The sequence below is a fragment of the Lolium rigidum genome, chromosome 5 (assembly GCF_022539505.1).
Source record: "Lolium rigidum isolate FL_2022 chromosome 5, APGP_CSIRO_Lrig_0.1, whole genome shotgun sequence".
Lineage (NCBI taxonomy): Eukaryota > Viridiplantae > Streptophyta > Magnoliopsida > Poales > Poaceae > Lolium > Lolium rigidum.
In genome coordinates, this window is record NC_061512.1 from 235,181,404 (window position 1) to 235,201,770 (window position 20,367).

The 20,367-nt window shown below is 45.7% G+C and overlaps 1 protein-coding gene across 1 annotated transcript; it reads left to right on the forward strand.

Annotated features, from left to right (window-relative positions):
• The first annotated feature begins 18,800 nt into the window (after window positions 1–18,800).
• On the forward strand, window positions 18,801–20,108 carry LOC124657264 (aspartic proteinase nepenthesin-1-like). Its single transcript, XM_047195843.1, has one exon. The coding sequence runs from the start codon at window positions 18,801–18,803 to the stop codon at window positions 20,106–20,108; it is 1,308 nt and encodes a 435-aa protein (XP_047051799.1).
• Window positions 20,109–20,367: the final 259 nt, after the last annotated feature.

The following is a 20,367-nucleotide window of genomic DNA, read 5'->3' on the forward strand; positions in this document are numbered from 1 at the left end:
ATGGTACCCGGGGTTCATTGAAGGCCCAGGACTCGAAGAATAAGAAGACTCGGAAGCCCATTTAGTGTTAAGGAAAGATAGATTGTATTAGGAAAGATAGAGATTTGTAATCTTACGGGTTAAGTACGAAACCCTCCTGAACTCTGTAACTTGTGTATTACGAAACCCTCGGCTCCACCCTCTATATAAGGGGAAGTCGAGGGGCGAAGAAAGGATCGAATCTACTGTCAACAGAACCCTAGTTTTCATAATCGGCGAGTACTTTTCGGCTGAAACCTTCGAGATCTACTTGCCCTCTACTTCTAGCAAAACCCTAGTCTACAATCCGTAGGCATTGAAAAATTAATCCTTTGTCACTTGGGCAGCCATGACTGACATGAGCAGCTGTTACAACGGATGGCTGAACCTGCAGTGGGTCCCCTTGGTGCATTTGCTGCTGATGTGCTCTCGACAAATCTCCCCAAGCGAGGTGCCAACGTCAGGCAGGATGGCCCCACCGGACGCGCTAGTGGAGGAGCTGGGGATGAGGCCGAGCGAGTGCGGGGAAGGCGCCCGAGGTTAAGGAATCTGCGTAATTGGGCATGTTGGGCATGGTCTGGGTGACCATGCGGAGGAGGTGGCGGTGGGTAGGGGGATGTAGTGGTGGTGGAGGCGGCGCTGAAGAAGACGGGGAAGGGGCTGTCGATGATGGGCGCACCATCGAGATCGACCCAAAGCAGACCGGAAACAAGTATCGATCTGCCTGTACAATCGGACCAATTGACTTGGCATGTTGCCGCGCCTGGGGACCACGTAGCTGACAGCGTAGGTTCTCTCCGCGTTGTCCCTAACGACGCCCTCGAGGTCAGAGTTGTCATTTGTCAGAGTTATCCGCGGGGCGGCGGCGGACACGCGCGCACATCCGTAGTTGACCCGGCGCCCATCGCGGTCATTACCGACGACGATGAAGGTGGCCGGCTCGCCGCGGAGCCACCGGCGATTCCCGAGCTGGCGGCTGAGGACTTGACAGGGTCGAAGGGATTCAGCGGGGTGCGGGGACGGTCGTTGTCGTCGGAGGTCTGAGTCTGAGTTGGCGGAGGCAGCCCGAAGGGCGGGCAAGGAGGCAGGCTGGGCAGGGGAGGAGGAGGGCTCGGGGTCCTCGGGCGGCTGGTCGGCGTGGGCGGACACGGAGAGGGTGTGGAAGGCGGCCTTGGCGGCGGTGGTGTCGGCCTTGGACTTGAGATTTGCCTCCTCAGCCTGGCGCACCGGAGGAGATCAGCGGCGGCAAGTGGCGGTGGTGCTTAGGTGAGCTGGTTAGGATTTTGCTTCAACAGAGAAGAAAGACCGAAGACCGGTCAAAACAAACCCAAATGGCGACGACACGTACGCGCGCACAACCACATTTTTCCCCACCGGTGGGGCCCCCGAAAGGGACGTGCATAGCAACGAGGAGCGTCCCCATACCTAGGAGATTAGTTCTCTTTAAGGATGCCTACTACCAATGATGGCTTTGCACGATTCATACCACTCATGCACACACATCTGAAATTTCAAATAAAGATGAAACACAAAATGGAGATGCAAAAGATGATGGTCAAGATGATGAAGAATGAGTGTTGCTTTCTAATTTGTTTTCATGAACTTTGTTTGTCATGAGCTTGCTTATGTTGAACTATGCTTTGCTTTTAAGCTATGTCATGGATTTGAAATGTGTTATGTTGAACAAGTCATTAATTTAGTTCAGCGTGTTTTTAAATTGTTCATCATTTCCTATGTTGATCTAGGACCTAACCTGTCACGCGCCCTGCATTTTACGCGTTTGGTGAAGTGTTGTTATCCATGCGCGAAGGTTTACATCGCCTTGTAGAGCGCGGACGTATGCCTCACACGCTAAGAAATCAAATCAAGTGATGTAAAACTTTTTTTTAGCGCGCGGCTTTTTTAGGCGCATGTTGGAGATGCTTTTAGGATGAAAATGTTGCATTGTAAGTGTGTAACGTCCAACCCTCTTTCTCAGCTTGAGCTTTTCGAGTGAACTCATTCAACATATGCAGTTCTATAGGAAAGAAACAGCTTCGAGAACTACCTCCAAATCCACGGAGCACCAAAACGCTAAAAAACGGAGGTTTTGTAATGCTGGTTTTTATTGTTTATTTTCCATTTTTTACCTCGATTCCTAGAGCTAGAGGTGCCATATAATTTTTCCTTACCTTCACGCAGCACAGGCGCCAGAGCACCAATTAGGTCTTAGGATTGATGTACCGAGAGAGTAGAAATCCATATTTACCAATTGTGTTTTACAGAATTGGTCTTGCCGACTAATGATAATGTACCTCCTGTGCTAGCAAACCTCATGCATCACGTCCTAAGGGTGTGTAGTCAACAAGTTAGGTAGCAACTGACACTACGGGAAAGATACAATGTGCCGACTGCCAGACTGTGCCGATGGTGGTGAACGTCGGCACATCGTCATCGAGAAAGCTCTGGTCAGGGTAGCTAAGTTGGCCGTCGGCATAGACTGGCCATCGGCACATTATTTTTGAAAATGTGCCGACGGTTTTACCCTCGGCATAGTATTATAAATTTTTCAAATTTATTTTTGAAAAACAATTCAAATTATGTTTTTTGAAAAAATTCAAACATTTATTTTTATTTTTCTATGCCGACGGATTTACTGTCGGCATATCATTAATTTTTTTTTTCACTTTTCCTCTTCTTGTTTTTCACTTATTAATCTTTCACAATCACACTTTTAATTCTAAGTACACTTAATCTTAGGTCAAATTGCACTTGTGGTCAAACTGCCCATTCGGTCACCATCCTCACACTACTTCCGCGGGCCAGCACGCTTAATTTCTTGGTTCTCTTCGGATGAGATTCCATTAAAGAAATAACACCTTGTTATTAATACTACAATTTCAATCATAATAACCCTTTGACCGTTATGCCTCACCTCTATATTTTTGAATTCTAAAAAATTAATTAAGTAAACAACAATGAATATATATTAAAAATAATAATAATATAAAATTTGAAAAACAATTAAATGATTTTTTTATCCTTTTATTTAATATGGAATAATTAATATCAGTAAATATGAATTTGGTAAATAATATGTCTAAATTGATCAGAAAAATGAGCGGAATACAAATATGACATCCATATCATCTTTTGAACCTACAAAGTTAACTTACCCAAAAATTATGAGCACTGAATGCACGTGCGTTGCTACGGTCTGCTTAAGTTTTTTATCCGAACTTATAAATAATGTATACATGAAAATTCACATCCAAATAGCCACATAATGTTCTAGAAACAAATATATTTCACTTTTCTTAAAATATAATTCCATAGAATTCGCCATCATATGCTTTTACTATTCTTAAAATATAATTCCATATAATTCAGCATCATATACACAGAGAACAACCCAACAATTATCTTTCGCCGACTAAGTTTTCCCTCGCTCTCCATTCTCAAGACGGCGGCTTCACATAATAGCTTTCAAAGAGATGTTAAAGATCTTTGCAACTGATTAGAGCATCAATTCAATTGCCTGTATTCTCATGCCCTCAGTTCGGTTGTGCCTTATGTCATCACAGTTACACCCTTTGGTGCGTCTAGAGAGACAGTATGATCTATACACCAAACAAATGAGAGTTCATTTCTACTTATCAATCCTCTCCGCATTATCAATTGGTACATCTATGCTATGTATTTATAAAATTCTGGGACTTTTCAAGTGCGTAATGCATCACAATCTTTATTTTACCGCTTCTGCTTACAACACTCTCTTGTTCTATGTCCTTCTCAATCTCACCCGCATGAAGCCATTGTGTCCAATGGGTTCTTCAAAGTCGGAACAGTCTTCTACTGTACCTATTTAATGTTGGCCATCAACATCTCAAGGTGGTGAACAAATTATCCTAGACGAGCCTTCTGCAACCATTTGCAAAACATTTTTGCGATAAAAGGCGGGCTCGAATCATTTGAAGTCATGCATTTAAAAATCAACACATGAATATGAAAATCTAGTGTATGAAAATTTAAAGATATTCTCACAGTTCATCCCAATTTGCTAGAAACTAATCAGTTGTCAACTTAAGTAATTCAATCTCATCCATTAGTACATTATAAATTATAATATAAACTCAAGCGATCAAACCCTTGCATGTTGTCATCGTCAATCCAGTATAATTTATAAGTACACTTACCTGGCATGAAATTCAGAACATCACTGTACACGCAAATAAAGTATATGCCCCTCCTCCCCTCCTTAATGTATTCCCCACTTTGCATGTTTAAACTTTAAGGTCACCCTAACTAAGCAACAATATACTGAAACAGTACTGCCTCTTATCATTATTAATAAATGAAGTGGCACAGGCAAAGCATCAAACGAAGCTAATCTCCTCCACCAGCCAGTTTTGGAAGGGACACAAGTCTTCCCTTGTTAATTTGGAGAGGAGGAGGGCCATGCACAACGAGAATTCAAAGATCATAAGATCAATATCAGATTACTTTTACGCATGCTTCAACAAATATCTGAAGATAATCCCAATAATCAGTAGTTTTCTCTTTGCCAAAAAATTCATGAGATGTAGACCTGATACAACAGTCGGTTAATATTTCATCCATTTGATGATTTCATCTTTAATGACTTCACAAACTGAATAACAATACGCATTCTTTGAACAAGGATGGGATTGCCAAGCCACCTGCAAATTACCTCTGCCTGGTCTAACAAGAATACAGGATGATGCAGCCATGCCGGTCCGGCTCCATTGGCGTGCATGCCATCGAACATCAGCAGCCGAGGCCCATGGAGAGCCTTGAGGTGTTTCCCGCACACGGCTCCTGCCAGGGATCAACAGGGCATTAGATTATCCATCCATACACAATCAATATACATGAGGGACTACAGACTTGGTCAACACAAAGATGCGCTGCAAAATTGCAGCTCCTCATTCCATGGACGAAGGTGAAGGTGAAGGTGAAATCAATAACTCGATGGTGTACACGGTCCCATGGTATCCAACATTTGGTTATCACGCATGTTCCACAAATTCGTCAGTTTTCTTTTTTGCGAATACAAATCCATCAGTTCAGAACAATGCTTGTGCACGCACAAAAGGTACATACCAAATGCATCAGTAAGAATTCATATGCACGCTTTTGATGTCAGGCAAAATCAATTCTACGGAGTAATATACCTGGGAAGGATCTTAATCATAAAAAAGTGATTCTTCTAAATACATCCATGTTCATCACTGTAACAATTCAAGGTTTTTTTCCAAGCAATCCCCCACCGGGATCGAATTTTCATTATCATGGGATAACGAAAATACAGCGTCAGGTTTTTGCCTGTTTATATTTACAAGCCACATCACCCATCACAGGGCAAGATACGCCAGAAGCAACTAGCTTAACAAGACACAAAAGCAAACTTCCAGGCCCAAAGAGTAAAAAAACAAGCAACAGCACACAGAGAGCAAATTCTCCCCGGGAGATGGACAAAAGCATCATTCAGATAACGAAGAGATCTCCATCCTGAAGCACCATATCGACAGAGCAACTTGAGGAGGGCTCCATCAGGACTGCATGTTTTCAACATCTGTGTTGGCCTGATCCTCAGTGTCCATATCTTCACCCCCTTGTTCCAGCCGCAGAAGTGGATTGATCGCCGCAACATTATCATCTCTGTTTCTTCCGTCATTACCCAGCGCCAAATCAATGAGAGCAGAAGCTCCTTGCTGGAGTTGGGCCGCCTCAGCATCCGAGTGAGCACCTGCCCAGTATTTCATAAAAGAGGTCGCAAGAAAAATTAAGTCAACAAGATTTTTCAGGAATTTTCTCTCAAAGCATGAGCTGTTACGCGTCTTCCAGATTGCCCAGCAGATAGCTGCAATGCCAGCAATCTGGACGTTGCGACTTGCATTGGAAAACTGTGGCATCCACCAGAAATATTGAGCAAAAGATCCAGGGCGAGTGGGAGCACCCACAGCCATCCCCACCATGCTCCATATATATTGAGCTGCAGGACAAGAGAAGAACAGGTGTAGTATAGATTCATGTGTGGAGCAAAATTGACACAGGGGATCACCCTTCCAGTTTCTTTTCAGCAAGTTGTCTTTAGTGGCAATGGCATTATGCCAAATCAACCAGAGCCAGATCTTGATTTTCAATGGAATTTTGCTCTTCCATAGATGCTTGAAGGATCTATCCATTCCACCCACTTCTACAGATATGCTTGTAGACACTTTTTTACAGTGAACTGCCTATTTTTTGTCCACTTCCACTTTGGCTTATCTACACTGTCAGACATATCCCTCTGATTCAGAATATTCACCAGACCACACCACTGTATCTGCAAATCTTCAGATAGCCATCTCCTGAAAGAAAGCCTCCATCCCATATGGGCAGCATCAGCCACAGAAATTGTTTGCTCATTACAGATATTATATATTTCAGGAAATTTGTCCATCTGAGGTGTATGACCACACCAAGCATCCTTCCAGAAACTGGTTCTACAGCCATTCCCTACTGCCATCCTTCTACCACAGAGATAAATATCTCTCACATGCATCATATCCTTCCATAAAGGAGAATCCATGTTTCTATGTCTAGCCCACTGAATCCCTACATCACCTAGGTATTTTTTTCTCATGAAAAGCTGCCAAGGTCCCTCCTCATTCTCTAGCTTCCACCACCACTTACACATGAAGCTTATATTGAATTTGTGCAAGTCTTTTACCCCCAGGCCTCCTTTACTTTTGGGCTTACATATCCATCTCCACTTAACAAAGTGGTATTTTCTTTTGTTTGCATCACCAGCCCAGAAAAAGGCCCTAATAGGTTTTTTAATTTCTTCAATAGTTGTCTTGTGCAACAATCTCATGGACATTTGATAGACATCACTATTGGATAGGCAGGAATCAATTTTTGTTAATCTACCTCCAATAGACATGGCTCCACCCATCCATCCACCCATACTCTTCTTCATTTTCTCCCCCATGAAATGCATTTCTGCCACAGATAACCTTCTGGCACAAACTGGAGTACCCGAATAATGAAAAGGCCAATCCCCTTTCTGGCAATTAAACAACTCCACATAACTCTCCAGTTTCTCTCTATCTTCCATCACTAGCATTGTCTCACTTTTTTCAAAATTTATTTTCAGTCCAGACATTGTCTCAAAGATATACAATAACATTTTTAAATTCATTCTCCCTCCATATCATCTTGCAAAAGCAAGATAGTATCATCTGCATATTGAAGGATAGCTACACCATTCTCCACTATATTATCAGCTAGCCCTCTAATTAGGCCATTATTCTGAGCAGACATTACCATTTTTGATAGACTATTGGCAGCCATGTTAAACAGGAAGGGAGCAAAAGGATCCCCCTGTCTAACACCTTTGTAACTGCCAAAGTATGGTCCCACTTTATCATTAATCTTGACACTAAGAGTACCTTTAGTCACTGCCTCTTTAATCCAGACAATCCGCTTATTACTAAAGCCTTTTTGTCTACAGCAATCAATCAGGAAATTCCAATTGACTTTATCATAAGCTTTTTCAAAGTCTATTTTTAGCACTACACCCTGTTTCTTTCTGGCTTTGGATTCTTTCAGAACTTCTTGCAAAAGCATCACTCCATCTGCAATGAACCTTCCCTTAATAAAAGCATTTTGGCAAGGATGTATCAACTTGTTCATTACAGGTTCCACCCTTATTGTCATAGTTTTTGTGAAAATTTTGAACAACACCTGCAGCAGACATATGGGTCTATACTTGTGAATTACTTCAGCATCATCACTTTTTGGGATAAGTGTAATAATACCATAATTGATTCTCTCCAGGTTGATATGATGATTATGGAAATCATTGAACATTCTCATCATATCAATCTTCACCACACTCCAGCAATGTTGGTAGAATTCAATGGGAATACCATCAGGACCAGCTGCTTTGTTTTTCTCCATCTGACTTATTGCATGGTAAATCTCTTCCTCTGTGAAAGGAGTATCCAGAATATTTCTGTCATTTTCATTCAACTTCTCACTCTCATCCCAGATACTGTCATCCAATCTTACACCAGAATCTACAACAGGACCAAAAAGTTGCTTATAGAAATCAGTAGCATGTTCCATCAGGGCAGAGGTCCCCTGGATAATTCTGTCTCCATCTTTCAGGGAGAACATAGTTCTTTTTCTTTTCCTCCCATTAGCAATTCTATGAAAAAGCTAGTGTTATTGTCACCTTGCAACAACCACTTCTCCCTAGATCTTTGTTGCCAGAAAGCTTCTTCTTTTTCCAGAAGAGACAAAAGCTCTACCTGAATTTGGGATTTTCTGCAAGCCTGAAGACTGGAAATACATCCTTTCTCTTCCAGATCTTCTAGTATATCCAGTTCCATGTGCAAATCTTGTTTTCTCTTCTTATCTTTTCCTCTGATATTTATTCCCCAGCCTTTTAGATATTTTTTCACTCTTTTCAGTTTGATTTGTACAACCTCCAAGGAATTTTCTGCATGTACAGGTTGTCTCCAGATTTCATCAACCTTTTCCAGGAAGCCATCCTCTTTGAGCCAGCTTTTTTCAAACTTAAAGTTCCTACTACCCTGTTCTCTGTCTTCCAAAGTGTCCAGTATAATGGGATTATGATCAGACACCTCTCTAGAAATTTTATGAACAGTTACCAGAGGAAACATTTTTTCCCAATTAGTAGTCATAAAAAATCTGTCTAATTTCTCCAAGGTTGGGATAGCTTGATTATTTGACCAAGTGAATTGACCACTAGACATCTCAATCTCCCTAAGCTCATATGTATTGATAATTGCATTAAACAAATCAGACCATTTGTTCTTTCTCATGGCCTTATTCTTATCAGAGGGGAACCTCAAAATATTAAAATCCCCCCCTATTAACATGGGTAACTTTTGGTTACAGCATACTTCTCCAAGTTCCACTAAGAAATCTTCCTTGTCAGTATCTTGTGCTGCACCATAAACCAACACCAACTTCCACAACTTCTGCAGCTTCAGATCTTGTAGAGTCACACAGATATAAAATCTTCCCATCACAGTATCAAGAATATCAAATCTGGAATTCCTGAAGCCACCCAGTATACCTCCATTCCTTCCAATAGAAGGAATCCATTTCCAGGAAAATTGATTCCCAGGATCAATTTTCCTAAAAAAAGAAGGGCTGTAATTTTTCTTAATGGTCTCCTGCAGACCAATGAAATCAAGCTGCTGATCTCTGACAAAATCTGACAAAAAATGCTCATACCTTTCTTCCCCACTCCTCTACAGTTCAAGCTGGCACCTATCATAAATATTTGGGATTTTTTCTCCTAATCCTGGATCCAGCCACAATGCCAAACACAGGGTGATCATTGTTGACCTTCTCCTGGGCAGCACATAAACCAAACTGTGCTCCCAACTCCATCCTTCTCTGACTATTCTTCTCCAGGGATCTCTGGATCTTACAAGCTGACTTCATTCTCTTTCTATTTTTCTTTGATATGAAAGGAGTATAACCCTCATCATCCATCTCTTCCTCAGAAAATCCCAGAAGCAAAGTGTGTGCACCAGCAGTAACATTTTCAGTTTCTTGAACATTTACATTCTTTTTATTTTTATCAGCCAGATTATGTCTAGCTATCTCTAGAGCTTTAATATGATTAATTTTTTCCAGATCAAAGGAACCAGGAGCAACCCCCATTTCTAAAGCTCTAGCACAAATATCATTATCATCTAAAACAGCACAGGAATTTACTGAATTAAGATTGGTACCTGGGATGGATCCTGCTTGATTATGCTGTCTTGTCCCATCATCAGTCCTGTTGTTTGTGGTGGGATGTCCTGCAATTCTTGAGCTGGTTCTGGTGGGTTGTTCCTCCTGCACCCTTGATCTATCCCTCCCATCTTGCCTCCTTGTATTTATAGCCAGATTTTCCTCCTGTGTCAAACTTTCCTGCATCTCATCTTGTAACTGTTCATTTTCAGGTTGAGGTCCATCCATAGGAATGACCACAACAGTTCTTTGATGCTCAAGGGAAGGAGCAGCTAAGCCCATGATGACACCCTGCACAAACTCTCCTTCTTCTTCATCCCCTTGTTCACTAGCTTCTTCTCCACTGCTGCCATAATCCACCATATCCAGATTATCATTCACACCATCTTGCTGCTCTAGCCCATGCATTTCTTGGTCCTCAATGATTGGTTCCATCACTCTTTGATATGTCTTCTGGTGCATATAAACCTTGTCACTGCCATTCTTAGTCAGAGTATCAAGAAATTTTCTGAAGGACTCATTGTTCTCTGGCACAGGTATATCAGACATATCTGCAGGCAATTCCTGAGCAAGGGCAGTAACAACATCCCTATGAACATCCTGCAATGGTGGCATTACAGTTGAATGTGATACTCTGTTAACATCATCTAGCTCTCTGCTGATTTGTCTGGGAGCTCCCTCCACCAATAGCATTTGTATTCACAGTCCCATTACCTTCTGAAGCATTCCTCTCTTCCTCTCTCCCAGTCCTTTGCCTTTTTGGTGAACTTTGTTGTGTACCACCATCAGTATTTTCCACAATTGCAGCATAATAGTTAGCAGGTGTAGAGGAAGGATCAATTACTTCCCTGGTGAATTGAAATTCATAGAACCCTTTTTTGATGGTGCCAATTCTTGAGCTAGGGACCAGAGCAGGGTCCTGACATCCAATTTTCACCCTTACATATGCAAAATTTGTCAGAAAATTCATATCAAGGGCCAAGGGTACACCAGCCATACTTGCAACATAGTACACTGTAGATTTGTTTCTGTATCTCATAGGAATTCCTTTCACTCTGAACCAAGTTTCCTCCATGACAGCAAAAGGTTCAATGTCACTAGCCCATTTTTCAATTTTGATAATAGCATCAGGTACTGTCTTCATAAAAAATTTCCCGAAGTGTGAGAGCTCTTCAATACATTTGGCATTAGGAAATCTGGTCACAAACTGATTCTCAGCCGCCACTTCAACATAGAAACGCCATTTGTACCCCATCGTATCTGACCAGACCTGGAATTCATGCTCCATATCCCTAAAAGTAACATCACCTCGCACAACAGTTATCTGTGCATAATTCAGTAATTCTAACGATTGCACTTCAGCTTCTACTGCAGGGATCATGTAAAAGCCTTGTCCAAAGTCAGGACTTCCATAGTATGGTGCACGATACTCCCGAGGATCCCTCTCCTGACAAATACTAATATGATGATTCTTCCCACAGTTCAAACAACCCAGAAAATCCTCATTTCTAACATTCTGGAAAGGTAAAGAGCTCAAGGGGACCTCTCTACTAGCAACAGCAGCCGACGGAGGTACACAGGACCCCATCGGAGCCGTGCTGGCTAGCGGAACAATGGAAGCTGTGTTGGCTGATCTAACTGCATTTGACTCAAGCGGATCGGAAGTTCTAGCAGGGTTAACTGAACTCACCATTGTATTTTGGTTCAGAGGAGCTGATGAGGGTGTTGTAGCGAGGGAGTTCACGGACGAGTCCACTCGCGCCCCAGTCATCTCTTGACGATGAGCCCATCGATCACGGTTGTTCGTCGCCGCCATGTCTTCTTTCCTTTGGCGCTCTGCCAAGGCTCGCTCTCTTGATGTCTTCTCCGTGATGCGGATAGTCTCCGCACGACGATATTCTTCCTCCCATCTTTGTTCTTCACTGCGGCGGCGCTCTTCAGATCTGCGCCTCTGCTCCGCCTCATACCTTCTATCTTCCTCATCCCTTCTCCTGTCTGCTTCCCGACGCCTCTCCTCTTCCCATCTTCTCTCATCTTCACGCCTCTCCTCGGCCGATCTGAACCGAGGATTGTAGGTTGGACGTTGAAATCCACCACGCATCGCCCTGCGAGGAGGAGAGCGGCGGGGCGGGCGTCGATCCATCTCAGTAACCACTTGAACAAAGGATCTACTATCACCGGATCTCACCCCTTCCCAGATTTTTGGAGGAGAAAGCGATGGTGCTTGATTTCGTGGTGGATCTGTGGATTTGACAAAGACGACGCCGCACGTCGCCCTCGATCTAGGGTTCGAGGATGGGTAGTTGTGGGAGATGCGATCTGCAGATGGACTAGATATTCCACGGACTGGACTCGCAACTACAGTGTTGGGCTGAGGCCTAACCGAGAAATCCACCATGGCTTCATGGCGGGCCTAAAGCCCAGAAACCAAATCTCCCGCGCGTACACAGGACGGCGAAATCAATGGCGCAGACCCCTGTTCCTCCGCAATCCTCGGGCCGATCAATACCCGGTGATTCAGGAAATTCACCATCAACCCATTCACGATTCGACGATCCCCAACAATCCTCTCGATTTCCAGCCCTGCGTCATCCAACAGCAAAGCAACTCCATGATACGATCGGAGAATCGAGCCATACCTCCGCGAGCCTTCCACGAAGTAAGCTGCCTTCCAGCGCCAGCACCTCGCCGTCGCGGACTCCGGCGGACGGGGATCCTCGGCGGCATGGCGGCGCCAGAAATCGGCGGCGTGTCGCCCCTAAGACGTGCGACTCACGAAACGCTCCATCAGAGGTCCCCTGTAACAATTCAAGGTAGAAGTCGATTTCCTCTAGAAATTCAGGTGTGGATATTTTTATACCTTTGCGGATGTGGTTGAGCTTCAATCATCAACAGGCAACGCAGTGGATATCGGCAGAGTGAACGGGCGGGCTCCCGTGGTGAGGCAAGGTCGCTGTGGACGATGGCGGAAGGACGGCGGAGTGACCAAGCTGACGGCCATAGCGTTGGTGTGCGGTTCGTCGGCTTCCGGCGCGTGTGACATCGGGCACGGGGATTATGACGGAGATTGCGGCAGTTGTGTCTTGCTGTACTTGGGGTAGTCGGGCGTGGGAACTCGGCGGCGGGAGGAAATTACAGTGGCGGCGTCTCTGATGCGGTGGGGTAGTCAGGTGCGGGCACCGGCGAGCGCGTCGTCGGTGTGAGGAGTTAGTACCAGAGCGAAAACATGGGATGGCAGCGTCATAAGGCTGGTGCCAATGCACCGCCCCACTCCCGCCCCGCCACGTCAGCTTTTCTCTCACTCTCACCCCACTCTCACCCCACCTTGCCAATGCATGGGCTATAGTCCCCACTCTCACTTCTCTCTCCTCCACATCACCATTTCCTTTTCACATTAAGTTATTTTACTCGATTTATTTTAGACATTCAAAATAATGCAAGAAAATTATTTTATTGAACTTAAAATATTACCGATTACATAATAATTAATAAAATTGCATAATAAAAATTAAAAATTACATAATAAATAAAAATTCTACTCTTCTTCCTCTTGGTCCTGCTCCTCCTCCTCGTTGTCATCTTCCAGACCAAGCTCTGTTTCCACCATCTTGATGGCCTTCGCATGTTTGTGCTTTTCTGCTTCGTTCATGTCGACGGTTGATCGGTCTTTCATTTTATTCCATTGCTTGAATAGCTTAGCCTTCACTAAACCCTTCATCATGTTACTCATCGCGAAGGATTTACTTCCTACCTCACTGCTTGATGAGGTTTCCTTCCCCTTCCTCCTGCCCTTACGTGCCGCGGTCTTGGCCCTATCGCGGCCCATTGGACGCTCTTCCTCCGTGTCGCCTGTTGCGTCGCTAGAGCTGTACTCACCAGAAGGTCCTAGACGGCTTCTCTTGGAACTGGAGTCGGTTCCACTACTAGGACCATGTTGTCCTTTCCACTTCGCTTCATTTTTTACCGCATCCCACCAGTGGTGCTTTCTGAACAGCCCCGTCACTCTTTTGTCATTCGCGTACCTCTCCATTGCCGCCTTCATGACCATAGCATCGTCTGCTCCAATCTGATGCATATTTGATTCTTGGATGTGGTATGCATTGAACAGGGACACCTCCTTGTTGTAGACGTTCCAATGATCCTTCAGCTGCTTCGAGGTCCGATGACGGGAAGGATCCGAGGTAGAGTTGAAGGTTTCAGCTATCTGACCCCAAAAACTAGTGCCGGTCTTGCAATTACCGGCAACAGAGTCCTTGGAGTGAAAAAGCCAAGCATTAACCTACCCCGAAATAGATATTGTTAGTGAAAAATCCTACCAAGAACCAACCCCGAAATAAATATGTGATGGGTTAGTAAAGTACCAGTTTTTTCTCTTCCGGAACAGTCCAGTCAAGCCTCTTTGCACGCGGAGGTACGATTGTTTCCGCGGCATTGGACTCGGAGCTTGGAGTGGGAGCTTCAGAAGGTGCAGGGGGGTACGGACCATATGGCGCGTATGGATACGGAGGTGGAGGGTATGAACCGTACGAAGGTGGTGGGTAAGGAGGTACAGTTGCACTACCGCTACCTGTAGGTGGAGCATTTGGAGGTGGTTGGGGGTATGGATACGGAGGGTATGAACCATATGGCCCCGGAGGTGGAGCGTATGGCCCCGGAGGAGGAGGGTATGAACCATATGGCCCCGGAGGTGTGCCGGAGGGGTATAAAACTCGGGGAATCGGCGAAGAACCAGCATTGGTGCGACGATGTGTCGGAGAGAGACCATCTATGTCTATTGGTGACCCGTCGTGAAGCAGATCGGTGAACGTGGTCAAATCTGGTGGAGTCCAACCGGCCATGGTGGAGAAGATTTGAGAGAGGGAAGATGATGAATGGAGATGAAATGGGTGTGGAGTGAGTGAAACATATGGTGGGGTATTTATAGGGGTTTTTGAACCAGCAACGGCTAGCTGACGTGGCCGAATCAGGTCGCGCCACGTCAGCTAGCCGTTACACGCTACCGCCCCACTCCCGCCCCACTCCCGCCCGCTCCCGCCCCACTCCCGCCCTACTCCCGCCCGCTAACGCCCCACTCCCGCCCCACTCCCGCCCGCCACCCTCTCGCCCGGGCCCGCCAACGCGCCGCCCCGCCTCCCGCCCCGCTCCCGCCTCACTCCCGCCGCCAACGCGGGCGGTAGCCGGGCGGCAGCGGGCGCTACCGCCGGGCGAGCCTGCCACCGCCTGCCGCTCCCGTCCCGCCCGCCTCCCGCCCCGCCGCGGGCGCTACCGCCCCGCCTCCAGCCCGCGTTGGCACCGGCCTAACGGGGATAGCCTCGAGCTGAACTTTTTCCCGTGGTAGGTGGCGATTGATTAGGAAACTTTTTTTTAGATATCACTGATTTAGGAAACTGTTTTGCGGGATTAGCACCCGAGCAAAAATAACGGATGATTCGGCATACAACGCTGTAGGGTAATCTGAGTCGTTAGATCAAAAATATGTATGGTGCGGATGATCTGAAACTCCTTCATCAAACATTGAGAATGTTTTGTACAGATTTGATCTTCACAATATTAGTGGGACGTGATTTTTTCCCTGGTTTATGTCGATCTGATTGGTAGGAAATAAATTATTATTTTTTTCCATCTGGAGCGATGTGGGTTTGATGGACGTTTTAAGGATGATTTGATAGGTAATGGACGGCTGAGATTGCTCCAATGTTTGATATCAAACTGACACACCATCCACAACTGCAATATAATAGTAAAGAAGATTAGATATGACCGACTTTATCGGAAATGAGGTGGGAAATGGTCTCGGCATGACATAGTTTGCCAAAACGAGTATTTGGCACGTGTGTGGGCCCTAGGATGGGAAGCAAGACCCCGGACGTGGATTTTTAATCCGATCCACGGGCGACCATTTTTCATTTTTGGCGTGTCCACACGATTTTTTTGTGTGTGAAGCAGCTACATGAGGCGCATTTTAGTATGACGCCAAACCTCCGTGTGGTGATAGTAGAACACCTACACACCACCTATCACATGCCATGTGCACGCGTTAGCTTTTCGGGAACCCGTGCGGCTTTCGGCGGTGTCCCACCGAATCCGGTGGAAACTGACCGGATTTGAACTAGGGGTCAACTATCCGTCACTCCAGACATTCTGGAAAATATGTTTTTAGTTCTACGACGCATCATTATATCTGCTAATTTTTGTCCGTTTAGTTTGTTCGCGAATGGGTGCACCCGCACGCCTGGTACGGCGATACCGCATGTCCCGAGGACCCTGTTTTGGCCAAATGGCAATTTGAACAAAGTCAAAAAAATCCCACGGAGTCGCGTGGCGTCATTTTGTATGTCATAGTAACTATTCTGTTTGTCAAAATTGGGATACGACAATTATTTTGAAAAAATCTTCATGAAAAGGGATATCACGTCCGGAGTTCTATGGATTTCAGGGGAAATGTGGTGGGAAACGGCCTCGGCATGACATAGTTTTCTGAAACGAGGTCATATTTGGCGCGTGTGTGGGCCCTAGGATGGGAAGAAAGACCATGGACGCGGATTTCTAATCCGATCCATGGGCGACCATTTTTTATTTTTAGGGTGCCCAAACGGTTTTGTGTGTGAAGCAACTACGTGGAACGCATTTTAGTATGACGCGAAACCTCTGTGCGGTGATAGTAAAGCACCTACGCACCACCTATCACATGCCATGTGCACGCGTTAGCTTTTTTAGGAACCCGTGCAGCTTTCGGCGGTGTCCCGCCGAATCCACTGAAAACTGACCGGATTTGAACTAGGGTCAACTATCCGTCGCTCCAGAAATTCCGGAATTTTTTTTTGTTCTACGACGCATCATTATATCTGCTAATTTTTATCCGTTTAGTTTGTTCGCGAATGGGTGCACCCGCACGCCCGGTATGGCGATACCGCATGTCCCGGGGGCTTGTTTTAGCCAGATGGCAATTTGAACGAAGTAAAAAAAATCCCACGGAGCCGCGTGGTGTAATTTTATATGTCATAGTAACTATTACATTCGTCAAAATTGGGATACGGCAATTATTTTAAAAAACCCTTCACGAAAAGGGCTATCACGTTCGGAGTTCGATGGATTTCAGGAGAAATAGGGTGGGAAACGGCCTCGGCATGACATAGTTTGCCGAAACAAGGTCATATTTGGCACGTGTGCGGGCCCTAGGATGGGAAGCAAGACCCCGGACGCGGATTTCTAATCCGACCCACGGGCGACCATTTTTTACTTTTAGCGTGCCCAAAGATTTTTTTTTTGTGAAGTAGCTACATGGGCGCATTTTAGTATGACGAAACCTTCGTGCGGTGATAGTATACCACCTTCGCACCACCTGTCACATGCCATGTGCACGCGTTAGCTTTTTGGGAACCCATGCGTCTTCTGGCGGTGTCCCGCCGAATCCGCTGGAAACTAACTGGATTTGAACTAGGGGTCAACTATCCGTCGCTCCATAAATTCCGGAAAAATTGTTTTTAGTTCTACGACACAACATTATATGTGCTAATTTTTGTCTGTTTAGTTTTCTCACGAATGCGTGCACCCGCACGCCCGGTACAGCAATACCGCATGTCCTTGGGGCCCTGTTTTGGCCAGATGGCAATTTAAACGAAGTCAAAAAAAATCACACGGAGCTGCGTGGCGTCTATATGTCATAGTAACTATTCCGTTTGTCAAAATTGGGATACGTCAATTATTTTAGAAAACCCTTCACGTAAAGGGCTATCACGTCCGGAGTTCTATGGATTTTAGGGGAAATGAGGTGGAAAACGACCTCGGCATGGCATAGTTTGCCGAAACGAGGTCATATTTGGCACGTGTGTGGGCCCTAGGATGGAAAGCAAGACCCGGGACGCGGATTTCTAATCCGACCCACTGGCGACCATTTTTTTCATTTTTAGCGTGTGTGAAAGCCATGAAACATTGAACATTATAGCTCATTTCTAAGGTTTGTTTTAGGTATTTGAAATATTACATTTTGATATTTTTCTAATATAGATCTTATTTTTCTGCAAAATTTAATATATTATACTTATTTTTCTCAATTAGAATAATTTAGTTATGCTTTTTCGAAGAGTGACAGGGAGAAATAGAAAATAGCTATGCCAACGGTATAACCGTCGGCACAGGCCTGAAGTGAAAAAATATATAAAAAATGTTGTGGCGACGGAACCTCCGGCCTGTACCGATGGCAAGTTTAACGCCTACGGCCATCCTTATCGCTGGTTTCCGGAGGCTCGTGTGCCGACGACCCCGATATTTGGCCGTCGACACATACGAGGGCCGTCGGCACATCTGTGCTCTCCCGTAGTGTGAACTACTTAAGTCATCAACATTGTACAAGGCATAGTAGAGTTTAGACACTTAACCTTTAAAAATAAGGCCAGCCTGCCGCCTTATCGGTTATTCCGCCCCTGATGGCAACATCAATGTCGACATGCACAATGAGTTCTGTAAAGGTAAATATTGTGTCACCGTCGAGAGCTTGTAAGGCTAGTCATAGTGCTAGTATCATAAGGAGTATCATGCATGCCACCTTAGCAAAAATCTAATGTGGCACCATAATTAATGATGAGAGATATGCTAGTGGTATCATAATATGATACTATATCATAGCACGTGAAACTAGATAATTTAATGTCAAATACGGAGTATATCATATACACACAATTACATTGAGATTGTACAAATAATTAAATATCATGAGATTATGATACTACTATATGATACTAACCACGTAGTATCATATACTCGTATCATATAGATAATATATACCACTATATAATACTTTGCACTATGGCCAGCCTAATGAATCTATTCATGTTGTCGGTTATCCTCTGCCCTCTTGACCCAGATCTTGTCACAAGGTGCCGAGTCTTACCCAAATCTAGCATCAAACAACATCCTAGCTAATCCTATATAGCTAGGCCGGCGAGCAATCCTCAGCTCGACTCTTCAAGCCAAGTTTTCCTCTTAGAAATTTACTTGACCATTTCTTCTAGCCTGGCTTCATGGCTACCTTGCTGAGCATACTTCTTGCTGCCTCCGTGGCTGGCTCGGTGGCACAATCGCCGTCCGGCTATCGCTCGGCGCTGACCCACGTGGACTCGAAAGGTGGCTTTACCAAGACAGAGCTGCTGCACCGAGCAGCGCATCGGAGCCGCCTCCGAGCAGCGACGATGCTATCGGGTTATTCCACCACCTCTTCCAACTCGACCTCCCGGCCAAGGCTGCAGTCGGGCCAAGCCGAGTACCTGATGAACCTCGCCATCGGGACGCCGCCGGTTCCGTTCGCCGCCCTTGCGGACACCGGCAGCGACCTCATCTGGACGCAGTGCCAGCCATGCAAGCTCTGCTTCCCGCAGGACACGCCCATCTACAAAACCTCCGCCTCGACCAGCTTCTCCCCGGAGCCTTGCTCCAGCGCCATGTGCCAGAGCCTGCAGAGCGACAACAATTGCACCCTCAACTCGCAGTGCATGTACTACTACGATTACGCCGACGGCGCCTACTCCGCGGGCGTCTTGGGGAGGGAGACCCTCACGTTGGGCACTACTGCGTCGGCCGTCTCTGCCAGCGACGTCGCGTTCGGTTGCGGCAGCGACAATGGCGGCGACTCGTTCAACTCCACGGGGACGGTCGGGCTCAGCCGCGGGCCGCTGTCGCTTGTGGCGCAACTAGGGTTCGGGAAGTTCTCATACTGCCTCACCGACTTCTTCCTGCCCAGCCTGAGCAGTCCAGTCCTGTTTGGCTCCCTCGCCGAGCTGGAACCTAGAGGAGGCGACACCATGCAGACGACGCCACTGGTGCAGAACATGGCGTACCCGTCATGGTACTATATCTCCCTCGAGGGCATATCTCTCGGCGACACTCGCCTGCCGATTCCAGAGCAGGCTTTCCAGCTGCGCAACGACGGCACTGGAGGGATGGTCGTGGACTCAGGCACCACCTTCACTATCCTGGAGGGAAGCGCTTTCATGGTGGTCTTGGATCATGTGGCCGAGGTGCTCGGTCACCCGGCAGTGAACTCTTCCAGCTTTGAAATCCCTTGCTTCCCGGCTCCAAGCGGCCAGCGGCAGCTTCCACCCATGCCGGACATGGTGATGCACTTCGCCGGGGGCGCGGATATGAGGCTACACAGAGATAACTACATGTCATTTGACGAAGAGGGGTCGTCGTTCTGTCTAAACATGCTCGGTGATGATGCGACATTGTCGGGTTCAGTCCTCGGTAATTTCCAGCAGCAGAATATACAAATGCTGTTTGATATCACCGTTGGGCAATTATCATTTGCGCCAGCTGATTGCAGCATACTCTGAAGCTCGTAATACTGTACTTGATGTTTTGCAATTTGAGACAGTGGTAAGACTAGTTAAACAAAAAAGGAAAAGCAATTCCTAAGTGAATGCATGAGTACTAGGAAATCTCGATTAACATACCAACTTTTAGCATTTCATTTTGGACTCAAGGTCAAGTAAGAAGTGGGTTGTTCACTTGTTCTGATGCCAACCACAATTTTCTGAAACTCTGATTTTCTTGTTTGTGTGTCACATCTCTTTTTTTTCGCGGGCACGCGAA